At 39.2% G+C, this 24,319-nt stretch overlaps 1 protein-coding gene across 1 annotated transcript in view; it reads left to right on the top strand.

Moving 5' to 3' along the window:
- SLIT2 (slit guidance ligand 2) overlaps nucleotides 1-24,319 on the top strand; it is a 419,527-nt gene that overhangs the window by 224,871 nt on the left and 170,337 nt on the right. Inside the window, exon 5 of the mRNA XM_077814620.1 lies at nucleotides 19,195-19,266. Within this exon, the coding sequence (XP_077670746.1) occupies nucleotides 19,195-19,266 (72 nt within the window). The remainder of the gene's footprint in view (nucleotides 1-19,194; nucleotides 19,267-24,319) is intronic.

Genomic DNA, 24,319 nt, shown 5'->3' with positions numbered 1-24,319 from the left:
AGTTCTCCCTGCTTGTTTCCAAGGCTTTGTGCATTCGTATATAAGCACTTGAGATAACCTGTTGATCGCCCCTCATTCCCAGTATGAGGCAGGAGCCCTGCATGAGTTATGCCACAGCTCTTTAATATAATTTTGTTATAGTTAGTACAATGACCATATTGCCACTGAATGTGTTCCACAAGCTTAGGCAGGGACATTAGGATTCAGAACTGGCCCAAGCCATAAAATCCAGATCTGAATTTCTGAAAATCCAGATCTGAAACCTGGATGTTCTGATCCAGGTTTTTGTTTTGAGTGCATTCCTAATTGAGTCTCATTAATTTAGAAAGTGTGCATCAGCTCCCTCTCTGGTCGAGGATCTCCTTTTTATTGTTTAGAAGTGCCATGAATTCTTTAACTTCCATATAAATAGTCACCAGAGATGGACAGAATGAATTACTGTTCTTATTTTAATGGACAGAGTGTGCTATCTCTGCAGTGCTCCCAGCATCAATATCTAAATTCTGATTCTCCTCATGGTGATGCAGCTCTCTAGCCATACTATTTCATATCGTTAGCATGCACTAAATTCCCTGAACAATTTGCTCTTTTCTTCAAAACTTAGACTGAATTACTAATCTGTGCATCTGAAGTACAAGAAACACACAAAAGATAAATTGTTTTACTAATCAATAATGGTGGTGGTTGTTACTCATTTATTTTGCAGTTTCAGTTAAGTGATGGCTACATTCAAATGTTCTTGGCATAACGATATAGTAATATCTTCAGGGTGGAAACGTTTGAGTTTACGTTGTGTCTATCATATTGTTAGTACAATCAGTAACAACCATAATAATTGTTAATAGAAATCTAAAAATAATTAGATAGGCTGAACCCCACTAATGTTTTACATATATTATAGTGTAACTTAAACTTAATTGGCAACTCTCATCAAAAAAGACCATCCCAAAGTAGCCCTAATCATAGTGAGTACAACTCTACTGCACCTTTATTAGGAGATCATTTCCTTTTTAGCAGCAAATTTTTCCTGTGCCTTGAGTGATAAGTAGGTTTTACTGCATATCTTAAAAAGCATTCATAAATCTTCAGCTTGCTGTTTAGCTGAATATTTTAGGCCTGCACTTGAAGGAAAAATATCCCCTCTGCCCTCTCATATGTTGTTGGAATGAGTTTAGGGATAACTGTTGTGATTCACAATGTTTCAGGAAGTTACAAAACAGTGTTTCACCAGATGATACAGGGTTACAGAGTATAGAATGAAATTAGACAGCAAACCAGACAGCCTTTCAATCATTTCCTTAAAGTGCTTGCAGTTTCCATTTCAAAGCAGGTGAAACAATATTAAATATTGAAGACAAATTGGCTGCTTCCAACTCTTGTTACAAAGAGCTGTTGTTTCAGGCAACAGTAATAATGGGTATTTCAAAACCTAGTTGTCTCTTGGCAAGTCTAGTTTGTTGTCTCACACTTCTAGTGTGTAAGGACTACATCAAAAAACACCCCCAAATGGTTCTTTCACTTCTTTTGGCAAATTATATGCTAGATATAGGCTGGAAATTCATCTGGCAATATTTCTTTAATCCACCTGTAATCTGATTTTAAATTCTCTCTCATCTGATGGTACTGCAAAAGCTAGGCACTGAAACCACCTATGTGAAGTTGATTTGAACTGGAAAGATCTGAAAGCTTCTGCACTTCTTCCTGATTGATCATCATAAAGAACTCATACTTTGGGGCCTTATCTGAAATAATGGATAATACATTTTAAAAATTTGTTTGTCTTTCTTTCCAACCTGCAGCTCAGAGAGGAAATAAGTAAAATATTAAGAACATCAGTCAATTAATAAAACGTTGCAAAACCATCTCAACTTAAAATGTGAGTATGTAGGAAAAAAATCACAGGTGAAGAAAGAAAAAAATCCACGTGCAAATAATCATTTTTTTCCATAATAAAATGCATGTTCTTGTCATTTTGGGGTCTAAACCATCAAATCTGATACATAGATTTGAACGTTTTTGATTCCTTTAGCTTCACCTCTGAAATAGATGTGAGGTACGAGCAGTTAGGATTGGCAAATCCTATCCCACCTTCTGCTGATAGACCAAGGTAGCCTGAACAGCATGCCTAGCTACTCTCAAGGAACGGCCTCTCACTTTGCACTTTTGCAAGTCGACTGGGCAAGACCCCCCCCCTCATTTTACACAATTTTAGTGATTGGGGAGGCAAATACATTTGCAAATCTGTTGTGGTTCTGTGTTAGTTATAAGTAGGTTGTTGGGGTTTGTGGCAGCTATAGTGCAAGCACACTAGTCTTTTATGATGCACATTTTCAGATTATTTCAGGATGATTTTTTTTTTTTGCAATTTTAGGGTTGTTCGGCTAGTAATTTCAAACAATGAATTTGAATTGGGTAACCTTCAGAAGGAATGCAAACTAAAACCTACATTTGTATGTGATCCCCCCCCCCAATAAATATAATTGCTTTGTCTCACAGAAAATAAACCCTTAATAGTGTTGTTATTAAAATAGTAATATACAAAGAGAGGGATGTGACTGTAGAATACATGAGTTGAAATAAATTGTATTCTTTGAAACATTTAAACAAAACTTTCTGTCCATATTGCTAAAAGTCAGTTTGCATGCTAGGAGAGAAGGTTAAAGGTCAACAGTCCCCTCACACTTCACAGCTGTGCTGTTATCTCACCAATCCTTACAGGAACTGCACTTTGATTACAAATGCATGACAACCTGAAGTCAATAACTGTCATTCAACTATCAACTTGACCAGTGTGACTTTCTCTATGGGGGATAAAGAACAAATCTTTATTTTATTTTATTTTATTCTTAAGAGTTTCAAGTAGTCCTCTCAAAAAACTTTTTTCGTGAAAAAGGATTGCATTGAAGCCAAAGTTTGAAGAAGTATTGTAATTCCCTTCCAAATTATGGGTGGTCTCATTCTCTGACATCCTATTAATAGAACAATTACAAGTTGTAACTTTTTTTCTTACAGTCCTAAAGCAACAGCGTTGCATATTAATTTAGTAGAAGAGTAGACTACTCAGAAGAAAAGACTATTTGTCTTTTCAAAAAATAATTGCTAAGACCCAAGTAATGTACATGTGTGGTCCTGTTTACGCTCTTGTTTAATTTTTACAATTAGCATTTGTCATGCTAAGGTACTGTATTGTAATGAAGTAAGGGTGGTGAGTCTGCTTAGGTAATTATTTTTATATTAAAACAAAATATATTTTCTCCATGCATAATTTTATGCAAAGCCTTTGTAACAAATTGATTTAAGTGCACTTTTGGAGACATTTCAGGATGGAATTGATTCTGTGGTCAATAGATTGGCTTTCAAGGCAAGACTGAGATGAGAGGTTTTGCTTCATTCCAGAATCTAAATATGAACCTATAAAAATGAAAAAAAATTGGACTACTCTGATATCATTTTCATTCTTAACGGATTGTAAATTCATCAAGACTTAGTTCTGTGAACAGATATGGTTTGTGTTATTTCTTATGAGAATCCAGGAACCAAACTGTTACTGGAGTGACAACAGAAATATAAATTGTTGATATTAATTATTGTAATGTTGATATTTGTGGCACAACACCAAGTGCCAGTATTGGAGGAGCTGCTAAACTGTGGTGGCAAATGGGCTATAATATTATTAATCAAAGCCTCATATTTCCATTTTTATATATTGTATGCAACCTATTGCCTTGGCCTCCAAGAAGAGCAATACACAGATCTACTGTTTACAATAATACAATGCTATTTACAAATGGGTAGTACATTAGTTGTGTTCAAATACAGATTTACAAATGAATGGCAAGAATCTGAACGGTTTAAACGTGAAAGATTGAGGGGAATTTAGGGTAGCGAAAGGGGGTATAATTTAAAAATGAAATGAGATGAAAATGAAGAGGAAAGTTAAAGCTGAATTTTAGGTGGAAAAAACCCCTTTCTGACTGAGATTTATTGTATCTTGGAGTTCTCCAAATTAAAGTGGTGGAAGTGCTATTATTTCCAATATTTATCACTCAACTGGACAGAGCACTATAATGTTTGTGGTAGGAGCAATCCTGAAATAGCAGAGGAATGGTTAAAATGACTGACAATGATTTTCTGGCAAATCCATGGCAGAGCCTGTGTAGTAAATAAAGCACAGAACAGGGAATTGGGGGGCCTGTGATCTATCCTAAACCTTTCTTCTCATTTGTTCTGTGATCTTTAGCAAGTTACTGAAACATTGTGCCTCAGTTTCCCTTCTCTGAAGAGGGATAATATCTACCTCTTATGGAGGCATTGTGAGATTTTAATCCTCAAATGGTAAGCACTTTAGAATCATAGAATCATAGAATATCAGGGTTGGAAGGAACCTCAGGAGGTCATCTAGTCCAACTCCCTGCTCAAAGCAGGACCAATCCCCAATTAAATCATCCCAGCCAGGGCTTTGTCAAGGCTGACCTTAAAAACTTCTAAGGAAGGAGATTCTACCACCTCCCTAGGTAACGCATTCCAGTGTTTCACCACCCTCCTAGTGAAAAAGTTTTTCCTAATATCCAACCTAAACCTCCCCCACTGCAACTTGAGACCATTACTCCTTGTCCTGTCCTCTTCTACCACTGAGAATATTCTAGAACCATCCTCTCTGGAACCACCTCTCAGGTAGTTGAAAGCAGCTATCAAATCCCCCCTCATTCTTCTCTTCTGCAGACTAAACAATCCCAGTTCCCTCAGCCTCTCCTCATAAGTCATGTGTTCCAGACCCCTAATCATTTTTCAAAAAGAAAAGGAGTACTTGTGGCACCTTAGAGACTAACCAATTTATTTGAGCATAAGCTTTCGTGAGCTACAGATCAGCTCACGAAAGCTTATGCTCAAATAAATTGGTTAGTCTCTAAGGTGCCACAAGTACTCCTTTTCTTTTTTGCGAATACAGACTAACACGGCTGTTACTCTGAAACTAATCATTTTTGTTGCCCTTCGCTGGACTCTCTTCAATTTCTCCACATCCTTCTTGTAGTGTGGGGCCCAAAACTGGACACAGTACTCCAGATGAGGCCTTACCAATGTCGAACAGAGGGGAATGATCACGTCCCTCGATCTGCTCGCTATGTCCCTACTTATACATCCCAAAATGCCATTGGCCTTCTTGGCAACAAGGGCACACTGTTGACTCATATCCAGCTTCTCGTCCACTGTCACCCCTAGGTCCTTTTCCGCAGAACTGCTGCCTAGCCATTCGGTCCCTAGTCTGTAGCTGTGCATTGGGTTCTTCCGTCCTAAGTGCAGGACCCTGCACTTATCCTTATTGAACCTCATCAGATTTCTTTTGACCCAATCCTCCAATTTGTCTAGGTCCCTCTGTATCCTATCCCTGCCCTCCAGCGTATCTACCACTCCTCCTAGTTTAGTATCATCCGCAAATTTGCTGAGGGTGCAATCCACACCATCCTCCAGATCATTTATGAAGATATTGAACAAAGCCGGCCCCAGGACCGACCCCTGGGGCACTCCACTTGACACCGGCTGCCAACTAGACATGGAGCCATTGATCACTACCCGTTGAGCCCGACAATCTAGCCAGCTTTCTACCCACTATATAGTGCATTCATCCAGCCCATACTTCTTTAACTTGCTGACAAGAATACTGTGGGAGACCATGTCAAAAGCTTTGCTAAAGTCAAGAAACAATACATCCACTGCTTTCCCTTCATCCGCAGAACCAGTAATCTCATCATAGAAGGCGATTAGATGAGTCAGGCATGACCTTCCCTTGGTGAATCCATGCTGACTGTTCCTGATCACTTTCCTCTCATGCAAGTGCTTCAGGATTGATTCTTTGAAGACCTGATCCATGATTTTTCCGGGGACTGAGGTGAGGCTGACTGGCCTGTAGTTCCCCGGATCCTCCTCCTTCCCTTTTTTAAAGATTGGCGCTACATTAGCCTTTTTCCAGTCATCTGGGACTTCCCCCGTTCGCCACGAGTTTTCAAAAATAATGGCCAATGGCTCTGCAATCACAGCCGCCAAGTGCAAGATGGTGTTATGGGCAGGACTGATGATTTATAGAATAATTCTGTGATGTTAACGTTAGTGCGTATCATTTGTTGTTTTATCTTTGGCAAATGAGATAGATGCTGCTGCCATGTGGAATATCAACAAAACATTGTTGAAAGCAATTTACTCCTTCCCTGTCTCCATTATGGAGAAGAACATTTTCACTGGATATTTTCTGAAAACCAAAAACTAATCCTATTGCCGCCGATAATCAATGTATATCACAGAGAAAAGTAGAATCACATTTCTTAGAACTACACTTATCTTATCAGTTGTCTGCAGAATGACTTGGTAAACATCTATTTTCCTTTGTGTTTGCCTTAGCTGGTCTGTACATGCCAAATAGCAAGGCCTGGAAATAATAAGGAATCAGAAGTTGTTTGACTGTAAGAGTAATGTCATAAATAGATTATGCTGTACTGAGAGCTGGCATACATTGACTGTCTAGTGGTTCTCAACCAATGGTCTGCAGACTGCTGAGGGTCTGCAGACTGTGTCTAAGATTTCCAAAGGTGTCCGCACCTCCATTCAAAATTTTTTACGGGTCCTCAAATGAAAAAAGGTTGAGAACCACTGATCTAGAGTCCAACTTGTCAATGTTGAACAATTAACTGGATAAGCCTAATTTAATAGGCTTTGATAGGAAAGGTACTTTTATGTATTATATATTGTAATATATTTGCTGCATGACAGGCACAGAGAAAACAGGGTCACAATACAGATTATATATAAACAAATGTTTATTAAGGATGTGTTACAATGTGATCTACCTTGTACCATGATGGGAAGTTAAACTCCAAATATGCTTTAATAGATTCACTTCAGTCTTCACCTGAGCTGTTAATTTTAGAGAAAATGTTCTATCCTCCTTACTCTCCTTGCATTTATACAGCAGTATAATGCTTTAATAGCTTCTCGGTGCTTGGTAATTGTTCTTGTTTCTTTGTATCACACTATACAGTCTTGAAAACAATTCTTTAAAAAAAAAAGTTACTCCTAATGCAATAAAATGTAATGTCGCTAAAGAATGCCTGTATAGCAATAAAAAGGCTTTTAGACCAGATTCCTTCCTACAATGAAACAGTTAGGAAAGATAGTTTTCTTGTTTTATGTGGCAGTGAATAGAGAGACTAAAGCAATAAGACCCAGTCTAAAGTCTTCACTGGACAGAAAACCCAGTATGGAGTAGAGGACATTTATTTTATTTCTCTTTCTTTCTCTCTCAAATGTAGAAAAATAGCATCTATCCAGCACCATTAGACACTCTGCCATAAATTACTTTAACAAATCAAATCAGAGTCAGAAGAACACAAAACTCCCCTGCGACTTCACTCTCCCCCACAGATCTGTTTCCCCTCAAAGGCCCAGTTCTGAAGCAGCTCTCACAGAGGCACCTTGCAGTATTCCCAGAAGGTCAACAAATCAGAGCTGATTTTGGATCATATGCTTATCCCTGTAGCATATGGGATAAGCACAAGCTCTCGCTTACCTTCCAGTTATCCATCCTAATCTCTTTTGAAGAAAAGCTTGTTCCAAAGCTGAGGGCCTGTCAGTCTGTCCTGCAGTGGCTCAAAGACATAGGTACCAACCTCAGGGCAGACTGACACGAAGCAGGGCACAAACCCCATATTAGTTGTGAGTTCTGTACTTAGATTTCACCAATCAACTATCAAGCGTAAACTCCTCAAGCCTATAACAACCTTAACATGGAGTCACAGACAGTCCCCTGGGGTACTTCAAACTGTCTTGCTACCCAAGTGTGCCTACCTTTCTGATAGATTGTCCCTGGAGTAGGAAGATCTGAGGCTATATAGGACTTTATAAATAAACACCTTAAATTCAATCCAGAAACCAATAGGGAGTGCAGATTATGGAGCACAGGTGCTGCCACAGGGCAGAATAGTTTAATAAGTAGACTTCCGCATTCTCGATCAGTGTAAATTCTGGATTGATTTAAGGTTCAGTTCCATGTAGACTACACTGCAATAATTCTCTCTAGCTGTGAGAAAGAAATGGATCGTGGGAGCAATCATTACCTGACCATCAACGATTGGATCAGTTATGTATAAATATGCAGAAATACACAAATGTTTTAGTTTGGGAATGAATAAATAATGCTTATTATAAACAACTAATTAAGCATATCTCATTTATAAAAAGCAAGTGTTGTTTGTTTTGCTATACCACATTATGGTTCTTTCACCAGTACTCTATTACAAGTGTAAATCCCAGAGCCAAATTTATATAGTGGATTATTTGTTAAATAATTTAAGGGAAATCCCCATTCTACTAATTTTTGACTGCTTTATTATTTTGTTTTAGGGTTTTTTTTTTGTTTGTTCATATATGTTGCTGACAGTAACTATAAATCAGTATGGTGTTGTAAAATGTAAGACCAGGGTGGTTTTTATTTTTACCAGTCAGTATGTTTAACCAAGCAGCTGAATGGGCCCCGTCAGCATTTAGAGTATGGTTTTGCACCAAACTAGAGTACACAAAGGATTGTAGAATTCAATTAGATTTAATAAGAGAGTGTGTCTTGGATGCTTGTCTAATGAACGATATGTATTTCACATTATTCATCTGTAGAAGTTTTGTCTGTTTATAGAGAGGTAAGAAATTATGCATTAAATCTTTTGATATATTGTTTTCTAAGGAAGAATTTGATACATTTCAGATAAGGCTATTTTGTGGTTAGCTGAACTCAGAGTAGAGCATCTCGATCCAGTGGGCCCGTTTCTCCACTGCTTTGAACTAATTATTTACATCAGTACAATATGGATGTAAAATACTGCAATTCCAATTTGGTAGAGTTTTACATCCAATTCACACAGATGGACAGGACTACACGATGTGCAAGGAATAAGGTCTTAAATGTGTTTGATTTAGGAGAACCACCTCTGGGAAATGTGACAAAATAAAATAGGCAGCCAATGGGAGCTGGATATTAGAACATATGTGAGGGGAAGTAGGTCTGCTCACAAATATGGTAACTGCACTTCAGAATGGTATACTGATAAACACCCATCCCCTGTCCTCCTTCCCTCCTAAATCCCTCCTACAAATACTGCAACCATTACCTGGTTTATTCCACCCTTCACCACTAGATACTTTAACTTCTCTGGACTGAACTAACAAAAAGTCACTTATGCTTCTGTTCCACTTCAGCTTTTGTAAGTTGTGTGATCATTATCTTAAATTTATGAAAATCAGAAATATTATTTCATACTTCATCCCTGTATAATCTCATTATATAGACTGCATGTGGCTCAATATAATATATTTCATGAAGAATATATAGGTTTGATTTTTTGCTTTCCAGTAGGAGATAAAGTAGTTCTATGGTATAATGCATATATGTCTGTCTGTTTTTAAATAATTATGAAAGGACCAAGGGCACAAGATAGGCATTTTTTGAACTGATTTGTAAAACTGAATAAATGTCTTGTTTTCAGTGCTTCCTATCTGACTCAATAGTTCTTCTTTTTCCTTTAAAATCAGGACACATTACTCATTTTCCGTTACTCAGTACTTCACAAAGTAGAAGATGGCAGTACAGATTTATGATATCAATGGTCAGACTGTAAGCCATGTAGGAAAATAAAATTACCACTAATTAAATTTAGAAGTAGGTTTGCCATCTACAAAAGATCTATTGCATCAAATTGAACGATAGTTTTCCCACACACAAAAATGGATCCAATCTTAACAGTGCATGATATAGATATTATACATTGCTATTTCAATTTATAAAATTAAAATAATAGCATTGCTTTGTAAGGTTAATGGGATACTCAACTAGAAACTATATGTGGTGGGTAATAAAATAGCTGCAATGCAGTATTGGCTTCATTTGCTAAGAGCTGATGCAGTATATCAGATTAATTTATATTAGGTTGTACAGTGACTTTATCCTTAGAATCACTAGGAAAACAAAAACACCTACAAATATCTTCAGTTTTTTATATGAGAACAGATGAGCATATTATACAGGTCTGAAATACAAGTGGTAGCAAGATTTTGCTGTAAAATTGCTTCCCACCACACCAAACTCAAACCCAATAATACTTATAAATAAAAACCCAGCAGTCCAGCTCCATTTTCCCCAAAAAATTTAATAGTAGATTTGTTTGTTTTTTAAATGAGTTTCTATAGGTACGTCTACAAAATATACTACACCTCATTTACTAGTATGCTCTGAAATATCAACATAGAAACAAATAAAGTAGCCATTCAGTTTCACTGTCTAAATGCCTTAGTTTCAATTTTTGGTAGAATATGTTGTTTCATATTTGCTCAAGGATATTTTTATTCAGGTTCTGCACATTTAGGGTCTGATTTTGAGACCAGCCTCAATCTGACCTTTTTTGTGGGTGCAAAAAATGGAGGTCAGAGTCTCAAGCAGGGCAGAAATTCAGGAGAAGTCCCAAGTAAAGCACACAAAAATTCAGAGGTTTCTGGTGTGTGTGTATTTATAGTTGGGGGGGGGGTTGTTTGTTGATTTTGGGAGTGGGGGGTGGTACAATCAAAATAACACAAACCAGCAAAGTTTCTGGCCATATTCCCTTCACGCAGCTGAACCGTATTTAAACTTAAACAAACCATTAAAACAGTCCTGCTCATGTGTCTCCAGAATATCATTGTTGTGGGCTTCCCCTCTCCCCAATACTAAAGAAGTGCTAAAGTTACATGTTGTTACACTGGCTCTTGGAATATAGATGAAACAGTTGTTTGCTAATACCTTAGAAGGGATACATCAAATGCAGTGTTATTGGAGGAGTTGTGGAAGCCAAGTGCATGTGATAGATTAAACCCACAAAGTTGCAGTTACTTGAGTACCTATTATAAAGGGGCAAAGCCTTCTTATGGAACTCAGAAACTGGCCTAATAATGTGGATTATATCCCCTCTCTACCAATTGCTAAACAGAACTGTGAAAAAATTATCTGGAAGAGGCTCATGGGGCAAATAGGATTTGCTACACATCATCTGAACTTATTATAGGGTTTGAATATTGTTTCATTACACCCTGTGGCAAAGAGTTTACTGCAATTTACTGTGTTATTTTCATTCCAATTGTATACAATTATTTGTTAATTTCTCCACTTGTATCATTCATCCTTGAATTGTTAATACTGTTTCATAGACACACTGTCTTTTGTGTAAACTATAGGGCTGTAATATTGCTGCAGAATAATTTGTTTCAGTGGGAGTGTCCCTTTATTGTAAAATGCCCAGATGGATATCCTCATTTCTGGAACAGGTAAATGCCCCCTCTCTCTTAAGTTCAGGTTTATACTTCTGAACCCATGATGTCCACTTGTTTTACTAGTTTATGGTATTATTGTACCCTTATGGAGCCCTGTGAAGGGGGATGCTCACCAGTGGCACCACCTACTTGTCAGGTAGGGGTGTGGCAGGCTGTCTTCCTTCTGGGTACCCCTCTTTCCTACTACTGCTCTGCACTGTGGTGGTCAGTTCTTCCAGTGATTCTGCCATCCGGCCAGGTCACGTATTCAAGTCTGTCCTGTTTGGGGTATGTGTAAAGGGGTATGTATAACAACTGGGGGAGTCTTCAGGATTAACCAGGAGGCCTCAGGGCTCCTCCCCTGAGTCAGGATCTCCTATCATGTCTTCAGAGTCTTCTCCCCCCAACTAGGTTCCCTGCATCAAGGTAAGCCAATGTAGCATTCTTTCTCTTTAGGGGTTAATAGGGGAGCCTGGGCCCACCCTCTCCACTGGGATCCAGAGGTAGGCAGCTAAATCCTGCACCTGCAGGTCCTATGGGGCAGCCTCTCTAGATCACTTCCAGTCCGCTCTCTTCCCACAAGGTAAAGTAAAGAACAAAAACATAAAGATAAAATCTCTGATCTTCAGAGAGTCACAGGTGCCTGCTTTGTAGGCTTGGCCAGGCCTGCAGCAGCAAGACCACTTCTGACACATTCAGGAGCTCAGCATGGAGGTCAGCTCACTTCCAGTGTCTGTCTGTCTGCCAGTGAGCCACTCTGCTTCCCCTTTTAAGCAGCTCTTTAACCCCTTCCTTTCCAGTGCAGGGTTTGTACACTCTTCACAAGCCCCTTTCATTTTAAAGGATCCCAAGGGGCTTCACAAACTATGTAGAGTACATACAGAATGACTAAAATGCTGCCTCGTTGTAACAAGGACTGCATGCTGTACAACAGTACAGGAATGGAAAATACTGGCCAAGGACACAGAACACCCCTGTTTCTTTTGTAATCAACAGTATACCCCAACCATCACTGATTGCAGCCTACTGTGTAGTGAACAATCACAGCAACGATAGTAAAGACCCATATGAAGTGGAGAGGTCTACATTAAAAAGTCAACCAAACTTACCCCAATTAATTCCTATTCTGCCATAAGTAAGGGCTTGTTAGCTGCACTACTATAGCTCTTTAGCAGAGGTGCTCCTATGCCGATGGGAAAGCTTCTTCCACAGCACAGTTAATTCACCTCCCGGAGAGGCAATAGCTGTGTTGATGAGCACTGTCTACGCAGAGGATTAGGTCAGTATAAATATGTTGCTCAGGGTGTGGATTTTTCACACCTTTGAGCAACATAGTTATACTGATATAGATCTGTAGTGTACACCTGGCCTGAAGGTCTGAACAGTTACTTCTTGTGCTCCTATGTGGTAAGTACATACTAGCTTTTAAATGGCAACCAGTGTGTAATGTAAACCCACATGAGAGGAGCAGTAGAGTCCCATTGGCCCCACCCAGAATTCCTTCTGATTGCTGGATTAAGGAACCCATTGTGCTAGGTGACATACAAATACAGTAATTCCTCACTTAAAGTCGTCCCGATTAACGTTTCAGTGTTACGTTGCTGATCAATTAGGGAACATGCTCGTTTAAAGTTGTGCAATGCTCCCTTATAATGCCGTTTGGCAGCTGCCTGCTTTGTCCACTGCTTGCAGGAAGAGCAGCCCGTTGCAGCTAGCTGGTGGGGGCTTGGAACCAGGGTGGACCAGCAGCCCCCCAGCAGCTCCCCACTCCCCTAAGTTCCCTGTGCAGCAGCCACCCAGCAGGCTATCAATTGCCTGCAGTTCAGCTATCCCTCCCCCACTGCCATGTGCTGCTCCTGCCCTCTGCCTTGGAACCTCCTGCTTGCTGTGTGTGGAGGGTGGGGGTGCGGGGGAAGAAGGGGGCTAATGTCAGGATGTCTCCCTCCCCTCTGCTCCTGCACTCCGCTTACCCCATCTTCCATTGGGGGGGGGGGGGGGGACACACGACAGGGCTCAGGACAGAGGGCTCTTCCTGGCAGCAGCTGTGGTCTCAGCTTGCTGATCTACTTAAAAAGGCAGTGTACTTAAGAGTTGGGTCAGTGTACTTAAAGGGGCAATGCACATCTCTCTCTCTCACACGCACGGTGTGTGTCTCTGTCTCCCATGCTGTCTCCCATCCCTCCATTCGTGCTGCCTTGTAGAGTGTGAGGCTACATTAACAAGAATGAGTTAACCCTTGAGGGCTCAGCCAATTGCTAGTTCATCATTTAGCAGTAAGGCATTCCGTGGGAAGTATCTCATCCTCTGACTTCACCACCTCAACCAAGCTTCACAATCATAATCACTGTGTACCAGTATTAAATTAAAAAGAAAAGGAGTACTTGTGGCACCTTAGAGACTAACAAATTTATTTGAGCATAAGCTTTCATGAGCTACAGCTCACTTCATCGGATGCTTATGCTCAAATAAATTTGTTAGTCTCTAAGGTGCCACAAGTACTCCTTTTCTTTTTGCGAATACAGACTAACACGGCTGCTACTCTGAAACCAGTATTAAATTGTTTGTTTAAAACTGATACTGTGTGTGTGTGTGTGTGTGTGTGTGTGTATATAATATAGTCTTTTGTCTGGTGAAAAAAATTTCCCTGGAACCTAACCCCCCCCCTATTTACATTAATTCTTATGGGGAAATTGGATTCGCTTAACATCGTTTCACTTAAAGTTGCATTTTTCAGGAATGTAACTACAGCGTTAAGTGATGAGTTACTGTACAGAATAAAAGGACAAGCCTTGCCCCAAAGAGCTTGCAGTATAAATGCAACAATGGGTGTAACAAACAGTGAAAATAAGCAGAAAAGGGATGAAAAGGGAACAATAAGAAGATTTCTTTACACATGCCCGTTATTCTCACAGCTAGACAGTTTCGAATAAGGGGTTTTGTTTTGTTAACTATAAGATAGACAGAACAAGGAGTAATGATCTCAAGTTGCAGTGGGGGAGGTTTAGGTTGCATATTAGGAAAAAAAAATTCACTAGGAGGGTGGTGAAGCACTGGAACACGTTACCTAGCAAGGTGGTGGAATCTCCTTCCTTTGAGGTTTTTAAGGTCAGGCTTGATAAAGCTCTGGCTGGGATGATTTAGTTGGAGATTGGTCCTGCTTTGAGCAGGGGGTTGGACTAGATGACCTCCTGAGGTCCCTTCCAACCCTGGTATTCTATGATTCTATGATATGTGTAACACACAAATGAAATAAATACTGGAAGTCCCTGCCAACCACCTAGCTGTTTCTATTTGGGAAAATTCTGTAGGCATCACAGCAGAAATTGGTCTGGAAGTGAGATTTGAAGTAGCACAGGCTGGTGACACTATGGGTTAGTTCAGGAAGGACATTCCGTACGTAAGGGATGGCGTAGAAGAAAGCACAAAGATGCCTGTGGGAGAAGTTGACCAATAGGTGATGGAGACTGGCTTTCTTTATTCAGAATGTAGATGCTACTTACAAAAGCAACCAAAAATGGTTGTAGCATAAATATTGTGCAGTCTGCCTTCTGTATCCCCTGGTTACCATCCATAGACTGTACTGAAAGTCCTAGAAAGAAATGATAGGATGATTGGTTAATGTAGTGTGATGTATATCAGTTTTAATAGACATAAATATATTCGAATTCAAAACTTTTAGCTTATAATTTGCAGTTCTTTTTCAGTTCTGAATAAGCTTAGTTAAAACTAGCCTTTTAAAAAGTTGTTGTCTGTTTTTCTGTACATTGAGCCTGTATTTCCTCCAACGTTTTTCAGAGTACATCAGGAGTACCTCCATTTAAGTCAACTGATATTACAGCAATGTATTTAGAGGAATTAAAAAATAATCACTTGTGTTAAGCCTTTGTAGTTATTTTTGTTAGGTTATCCCAATGATGAGAGAAGTTGTTTAATGTGAGCCCAGATCAGCAGGCTTGGCAGCCTTTGCAAACCAGCACCTTAAGCTTCAAATTTAGCATATTCAGCAGGGTACTTTAGGGTACACAGCCTCAGTACATGAAATTTGATATCTTTGATGTGTGGGCCCAGCAGAAAAAAATTCTGTGTTCTCAATTCTCCCTCTCACAGAAAAGCAGAATTGCTGAGTATATTGCTGGTGGAGTGATCTGCCTGACCAGACATTTGTAGGTGCCTGGACGTGTGTGGAGACTCCCATCTCAGTTAACAAGAGACAGATTTTGGCCATTAATAGTTTGTGTGAATTTTTATTTTCAAATTTTTAATACACATCTTCAACTTTGTCAATTCATGTGTATATTTTAATTGTAATACCCAGAATCAGCAACTGGTGTCTATATTTGTATAATGACAGGTTTCATAGTAGCAGCCGTGTTAGTCTGTATTCGCAAAAAGAAAAGGAGTATTTGTGGCACCTTAGAGACTAACCAATTTATTTGAGCATAAGCTTTCATGAGCTACAGCTCACTTAATCGGATACATAAAAGTGGAAAATGCAGTGAGGATGTTTTTATACACACAGGCCATGAAAAAATGGGTGTTTATCACTTCAAAAGGTTTTCTCCCCCCACCACACTCTCCTGCTGGTAATAGCTTATCTAAAGTGATCACTCTCCTTACAATATGTATGATAATCAAGGTGGGCCATTTCCAGCACAAATCCGGGGTTTAACAAGAACGTCTGAGGAACGGGGGGTTGGAAAAAACAAGGGGAAATAGGTTACCTTGCATAATGACTTAGCCACTCCCAGTTTCTATTCAAGCCTAAGTTAATTGTATCCAATTTGCAAATGAATTCCAATTCAGCAGTCTCTCGCTGGACTCTGGTTTTGAAGTTTTTCTGTTGTAATATCGCAACTTTCATGTCTGTAATCGCGTGACCAGAGAGATTGAAGTGTTCTCCGACTGGTTTATGAATGTTAAAATTCTTGACATCTGATTTGTGTCCATTTATTCTTTCACATAGAGACTGTCCAGTTTGACCAATGTACATGGCAGAGGGGCATTGCTTGCACATGATAGCATATATCACATTGGTAGATGTGCAGGTAAACGAGCCTCTGATAGTGTGGCTGATGTTATTAGGCCCTGTGATGGTGTCCCCTGAATATATATGTGGGCACAGTTGGCAACGGGCTTTGTTGCAAGGATAGGTTCCTGGGTTAGTGGTTCTGTTGTGTGGTATGTAGTTGCTGGTGAGTATTTGCTTCAGGTTGGGGGGCCGTCTGTAGGCAAGGACTGGTCTGTCTCCCAAGATTTGTGAGAGTGATGGGTCATCCTTCAGGATAGGTTGTAGATCCTTGATAATGCGTTGGAGAGGTTTTAGTTGGGGGCTGAAGGTGACAGCTAGTGGTGTTCTGTTATTTTCTTTGTTAGGCCTGTCCTGTAGTAGGTGACTTCTAGGTACTCTTCTGGCTCTGTCAATCTGTTCCTTCACTTCAGCAGGTGGGTATTGTAGTTGTAAGAATGCTTGATAGAGATCTTGTAGGTGTTTGTCTCTGTCTGAGGGGTTGGAGAAAATGCGGTTGTATCGTAGAGCTTGGCTGTAGACAATGGACCGTGTGGTGTGGTCTGGGTGAAAGCTGGAGGCATGTAGGAAGGAATAGCTATCAGTAGGTTTCCGGTATAGGGTGATGTTTGTGTGACCATCACTTATTAGCACCATAGTGTCCAAGAAGTGAATCTCTTGTGTGGACTGGTCCAGGCTGAGGTTGATGGTGGGATGGAAATTGTTGAAATCATGGTGGAATTCCTCTAGGTCTTCTTTTCCATGGGTCCAGATGATGAAGATGTCATCAATATAGCGCAAGTAGAGTAGGGGTATTAGGGGACGAGAGCTGAGGAAGCGTTGTTCTAAGTCAGGCATAAAAATGTTGGCATACTGTGGGGTCATGTGGGTACCCATAGCAGTGCCGCTGATTTGAAGGTGTACATTGTCTCCAAATGTGAAATAGTTATGGGTGAGGACAAAGTCACAAAGTTCAGCCACCAGGTTTGCCGTGACATTATCTGGAATAGTGTTTCTGACGGCTTGTAGTCCATCTTTGTGTGAAATGTTGGTGGGGGGAGAGAGAACCTGGATTTGTGCTGGAAATGGCCCACCTTGATTATCATACACATTGTAAGGATGATCACTTTAGGGAAGCTCTTACCAGCAGGAGAGTGGGGTGGGGTGAGAAAACCTTTTGAAGTGATACAGACCATGAAAAAATGGGTGTTTGTATATAAAAACATCCTCACTGCATTTTCCACTTTTATGCATCTGATGAAGTGAGCTGTAGCTCACGAAAGCTTATGCTCAAATAAATTGGTTAGTCTCTAAGGTGCCACAAGTACTCCTTTTCTATATGTGTATGTGGCCATGGTTTCTTGCAATTACATGGAGATAGATTATATCCTGTCACTTTAGCAAGACAAGAATTGTTATTGCTAACTTCCCTTCTTATATGTTGGAGCAGAGAAAGATTGTATTCATATAAAATTTGTCACCTAAAGAGAAATGTAAATATAGATATGCTCTGTTTATGATTATAATATAATTTCTTAGAGAAGGCTGTAACATCAAGTTATCGTAACTACAGCTGAAGATCACTATTTCATTCCTTGAATGAATTGAATTTGTCATTGAATTTATCACCAGACCAATGCAGTCATATTCCATTTTCAAAATTACATAAGTGACTTGAAAATTAAATCACAGCTCACAGGTTCTCTCTTTTCACACACTCTTAGTAATAGTTAGCAGGGTCTACTTTTAGATATGCTTTGATAATAGATGTGCCAAGGACAGCAGATTTAGCAAATAAATATAGCTTTTTTCCTTCCTTTCTTTAAATTGATAACGAATTGGATAAGGACTTGTGATATATACATATAGGATTGTTTTTCAGGGCAAGTTATATGAATATAAACTTTGTAGTAGTTAAGAATCTGGAGATGGACAAACCTTAAAAAGTGTGAGGTTTTGTGAATTCCTCGTGCTGTTTTGGGGGTTCACAAAACTAGTTTGAGTTTCTCAACTCTGTTTTCTACTGATGGGAAGCCTGAGCTGGTGTACAATTTATATTAAGGAAAGAACAGCTTCCAAAAGCTCCACTAGAATTTTTCTTCCCCCTCTCTGCTGTTTATCCAGTCTTTCTCTCTCTCTGCTCGCTGCTTCAGTTTTACTCTGGTTTTCTAGAACTCATTTCAGCAGGAAGTTGTTCAGGCAGAGTTTTGCAAGTTCCAAAAGGGGTTGGCTATTTAAATAGATAATGGATACAGTAAATACGAACAAATTTTTTAAAGGGATATTAAACCTTATTCTTCAGGGTTTAAGCCAATCTCCTATTATTACAGATCAGGATAAGTTGTGAGGGCATCTGCCTACTGTCTACACCTTCTTCTGAAGCATCTGGTACTGGCCACTATCTGCACAGTATACTGGTCTAGATCGAGTGAAGGTCTGATTCAATGTGGCAACTCCTGTGTTCAGCAGGTTGTTTCCCTCTCTGTCCATGCTCTTCTCATTTTCAGTCTTCTTTCAGTGGAGTGTAACATAATTCTGAGTCAAACGTCTGAACTCAGTGTTTAAGTGCATTCAAAATTAAGCAAAATCAGTTTGACCACATCTGTTAAAAATGGTGTTATTTTGTCACATATTACATGGAGGACCTTTTTATTGCTATGTAGCTCAAGTAATATGAGAAATGTGATTACTTCTTTGTAGTTAATTACAAGTCAGTTGCTATAATGAAATATATTTCATAAAGAGCGTAGACTGAATTACAGTGGTTGGGATTCATTTTGAAATCATTTTCTTATTCCTTTACAAAAATTCTTTTGTACAGATAAAATATGTACAACAACTTTTAAGTTTCGTTTCATCTTTTTTTTTTGCAGTGATCTCAGTGAAAATCAAATTCAAGCAATTCCAAGGAAGGCTTTCCGTGGGGCCGTAGATATTAAAAATCTGTAAGTAGTTTCCTATTGACTTTTATATTTTGATGGTTATATTTTACTTTCACATTGTCTTTGTTTTATCAGATGTTTTTCTCTTCAAACACCTTTTGTAGCAACTGTTGAGAGAGTCTCTTCCTGAAAATCAAGAGCTTTATTGTTGTTTTAGCAAAAGTATTTAATACATTTGAACATCCTAGAATTTCCTCTCACCAAATCCAAATGGTTAAAAAGGAATTAAAGATGTCAAAACAATATATTTATTTTCTTATGGTAACTTGGGTTTAATATCTGGTCTTCAGGCCTTTTTCAGGGTATGTCTATACTACTCGCCGAATCGGCGGGCAGCGATGGATCAAGCGGGGGTTGATTTATCGCATCTAGTCTAGACGCGATAAATCCAGCCCCAAGCGCTCTCCCGTCGACTCCTGTACTCCAGCACCGCGAGAGGCGTAGGCAGAGTCAACGGGGGAGTGGCAGCAGTCGACTCACCATAGTGAAGACACCTCAGTGAGTAGGTCTAAGTATGTTGACTTCAGCTACTTTATTCACGTAGCTGAAGTTGCACAACTTAGATCGATTTCCCCCCTCCTGCCCCCCCCGCCCAGTGTAGACCAGGCCTCAGTGTTTTAATGGAAAATGAAAATATGAGCTATCTTTTCTGACTATAAGTATTTCTTGTGAAAATTTGTTCTGCTTAGGGTCTAGAGGGCTGCCTTTTATTTAATCTTGTTAAAGAGAAAGATTGAAATAATTGTATTAACCAATCCACTAGAATACATATCTACTTTTCATCTGACTACTTCTCTCACACAGTTTTTCTTTCATGGTAAAGCAAGTCCTTTGTACGGGATTGGTGACCATCTTTCTTGAGACATGGTAGCCCCATAACTCGTGCAATTTTTCATGGCTCCTAAATGTGGAATTTTGTCAGGTCTAAGGCAACAAATTGGTGACTTCTGCACTTACCATTTGCTAGTTGTGAGTGAATAAATTGCCTTTCATTCTATTAAAGACAGCAATAGTAAAACAGGACTTTTCAAAGCCCTCTTGTGGATTCCCCTCTGGATACAATTTTCTTCATTTGTTGTTCTGCCTGTAACAAGCAGTTTCTGAAAAGAAATGTTGTTCAAATTAAATGTGGGAGGAGGGAGGCTAAAAAGCAAAGCAAATAATGGTGGAACACTGCGTAGCTTATAATGGGACATCCTGAGACCAGGAAGGGAAACAAGTTTGTATGCTAATCTAAAGCTTTCTGCATCTGGTATCAGGCTAGCAAATTAAGTGGGCCTGTTGGATTAAACAGTTCTTGCATAATTTCATGTTTAGAGCTTCAGCTTCAGAAAAGGGTTCAGGAATGTTCTTTGAGTCTGTTTACAGAGATTAGATTGGATTTGTGCTGGAAATGGCCCAACCTGATTATCATACACATTGTAAGGAGAGTGATCACTTTAGATGGAGAAAACCTGGATTTGTGCTGGAAATGGCCCAACTTGATTATCATACACATTGTAAGGAGAGTGATCACTTTAGATAAGCTATTACCAGCAGGAGACTGGGGTGCGGGGAGGTATTTTTTCATGCTTTGTGTGTATGAAAAGATCTTCTACACTTTCCACAGTATGCATCCGATGAAGTGAGCTGTAGCTCACGAAAGCTTACGCTGAAATAAATTGGTTAGTCTCTAAGGTGCCACAAGTACTCCTTTTCTTTTTTCAAATATCTCTGCCTCCCTGACCCTAACAGTCATCCTACTCCAGGGTCTGCGCAATCTTTTTTGTGCATCATCCTCCTTATCTCACTTTGGCAATCTCTGTAGACCCTTTTTCTTTTAGAGCATCAAGCTCCTGTAACCTCTATAGTGGCCTATCGTCTCCTGTATTCTTCATTGTGCTTAGGTGTGTAGGAGAGCATTGTCTAGCGAGAATATTATGATACTGCAATGACTTAATGGCATGAAACATATTCAGAAAGACATATAATTGTATTTCTGTTTATAAAAAGGTGATACTGGTGATTTTCCATCACCTCACAGTGAGGCTGTGGCTAGAATAAACAGCCACCTCTCCCGATGACACATAGGAGAGAGGTGGCTGTTTATTCTAGGAAGGCAAATGAATTTTGTAAACTAATTTTTGTACTCCTCAAGCTTCTTTTATTCAGCTGAATGTGAGCTCTATCATAGAGTCTTGTAAAGATACTAGAAAGTTTAAAGCAGAGAATTGGGCCTATTGATTATGATTCTTGACTCATGCTTTTATATTTAAAAATATTCATGTTGAATTAAAATCTGCATTAAAATCTGAGATTAAATCTGAGGCAAGCCCTACCCCCTTATATAAATGTTGCTCAAGGTGTGTTGGTTTGGGTTTTGAGTTTTAATTTTTGGCATTTGGGGGCCATTATTATTTCAAGTCTAAGAAAATTTTTGCTACCACTAGAGGGCAATATTTCTCTGAATGATCCTTTGCATAAGAAAATGGTTATGGCTCTAAAAAGAACTTTGAATAGTAGTGAGTCTGCATCAATGGAAACTTTCTAATGTGGGGGTGAGATTTAAGAATGCCAGAAATATCCCAGTACATTGTAATTTAGACTCCAGTTTCCTGCGTGACATAGGACAGGACTACCTCTAAGATTTAACAAAGGTTTAGAGTATGTATTCTAGTGTGGTAGCCGGCAGAGCAGTTTGCCTAAGGTTCTGGTATTCAAATCACTTATAATCACTCTGTACACACCAATAACAATGTTTAAAGCCTTTCCTCTTTTGGGGATAATCCATGCAAAGCTATCAGCAAGGTCCTAACAATACCAAAAAGTCCAAAGCCTCTTTGTAGCACCAAAATTCTGAATTTCAGAATGGCCACCATAGATTGCTTCCTTTTCTTGTGGTCCAAAGAAGAATATTTTCTCAGATCTTTGTCACTAGTAGAACAAAAGGAAATATCAAAAAGTTTTGCACAGAAATACCTATAGATCATCTGACTAGACAATGACAGTATCTCTTTGCCATCTCGTAGTGGAATGTATATCATTGGGTTGGGTGGTCTCTGTGTAACTTGTGATAACAGACGAGTTCTAGCATTTATTAAATTAAATCTTTAGAAAATGGATGCCCTCCACACCTCTCTGGAGACTTGAGAAGAGAGGCAGAGTTTAAAACCACAATTTCCTATCCATAGAAGTAATATCTGTCAAGATCAGATAGATAGCAAACACTGTGTTCTGTTTGATTGTCCAAAAGAAGTCAGGAAACAGCTGACCAATCGTCGGTTTAGAAAGATTGAACTAATTTGCAAACAAAAGCTGTTACAAAATAGAGTGGTTAAAATCTATTTTCTATCCATCGATTCAGGTGATTGCCTAATATACAACCACGAAAGTACTTGCATCGCCTCATTGAGTATTATTGTCACCAATACTTAAGGTTTGTTCTAATCTCAGCATTTCTGATGTATTACTCTGACCTTTGGTCTGGCCATGATGTTAAGAATCTTCATCAAAATTATAGTGGTGATAGTAGCAGAGATAAGAAATAAAGTAAAAGTAGGAATCTGATATTGGGACAATTTGCTAATTCAAACTACATTATGTCTAGAATTTATTCTTAAACTACAGTTGATGTTCATCAAATGCACTAGTACTTTATTTAGTCAGGAGTCAAGAGACGGAACAGCCTGGCAAGGCATTTCAGTGCAGTCAAATAATGGCCTTCCAATCTTCCAGAAGAGTGAGCAAAATAAAACAAAAGTTTGTTCAGCTCAGCTAGATGGGAGCATTCTTCTTTGTACAAGTAATATCTTTCTTGGGTCTTTCTGGTTTCTTGCATCAGAGTTAGCTCCTGTGTCGACTACACTCCAGAGCCCTCTTGCACCTTCTACAAAGAAAGAGTTCAGTTTCCATAGAACTTGGACAAAATCATCCTTATCAGGACAATCTCAAGCTTTCTTTAATATTATGCATAAGATATCACCATTTTCAGAGGACTTGAGAGCCAGAATTGCTAGTGTATTCTGAAAGACATCAATCTCTTGGGATAGCTAGTTCACCTACATCACCAACTCAGACATTAAATCTGACCAGGTCAGAGATATGTGTTTACATAAACATCTTAGAAAAAAGAGCAGTATTGGAGGCTCAGAACATGTTTTGTTGGACTCTGAAATGTATGAAGTTCTCCGGGACAATTCAGCGGTGCTATAATAGAAACTATTAAAATGTCAGTATTTACTAACATTTACCACAATTATGATTGACCTCTCCTGTCCTAAGTAGAGGGGGAAATGGTGGTCATCTTGGACTATACTGGATGATAACTCTTGGTAAATGCTGACTTTTTAATGGCACCCACTGCTTCCATACTAAATAAACAAGGTGCACCCAGAGTCAGCCCATACGAAAGGAACCATTAAAGGTCCTATGTTGAGCCCCAAAAAATATTTAGATACGTATATCTCCCTTATCTGGAGAAACCCTCCTAAACAACTGATGATTTCAGTAGACCGAAGATTCAGTCCAGGGAATGGTTGTTACATTCTGATTTGTTCAACGTGACACAAGTGGTAACAGATGCCAAAGACAGCTCTGTTTGCATCAGAAATCAGTCACTGATTGCTTGGGCCTATTCTTCAGTGGTGGTGTTGGGCCACATTGTCTGAAAGGCAAAGAGTGACTAGACATAGTCTATACTGGTTTTCCCAGACAGGCCTCCCAGTACCTGGTATGCCAGCAATTCAAATGGCAGGGGACGGTGTGCTGCTTTTCTCTCAAAGGCTGAATTATTCTCTTCAGGAGGACTGCCTTCACCCATGTGAAGAACACCCTTATCAATATTGTTGCTCTTAGCTACAATCATTAATGTTATGCTTCAGTTTAGGTGATCCATGTTGTCAAGCCACAATATCTGGATCCAACTGTTGGAAACAGAGAAAGTTTGGTTTCTGTTTTGAGAACCATCAGTGTACTTTGACCTCTGAATCTTCCCTCTTTAACGTATGTATTTTTTCAGGAGGGAATACAAAAGTTCTTAATGCTGTTAATTCATCTTGTGCCCTTTTGGTTGAGATAA

This window comes from Eretmochelys imbricata, chromosome 4 (genome assembly GCF_965152235.1).
Source record: "Eretmochelys imbricata isolate rEreImb1 chromosome 4, rEreImb1.hap1, whole genome shotgun sequence".
Taxonomy (NCBI): Eukaryota; Metazoa; Chordata; order Testudines; family Cheloniidae; genus Eretmochelys; species Eretmochelys imbricata.
This window is presented reverse-complemented; position numbering and strand designations above follow the sequence as displayed.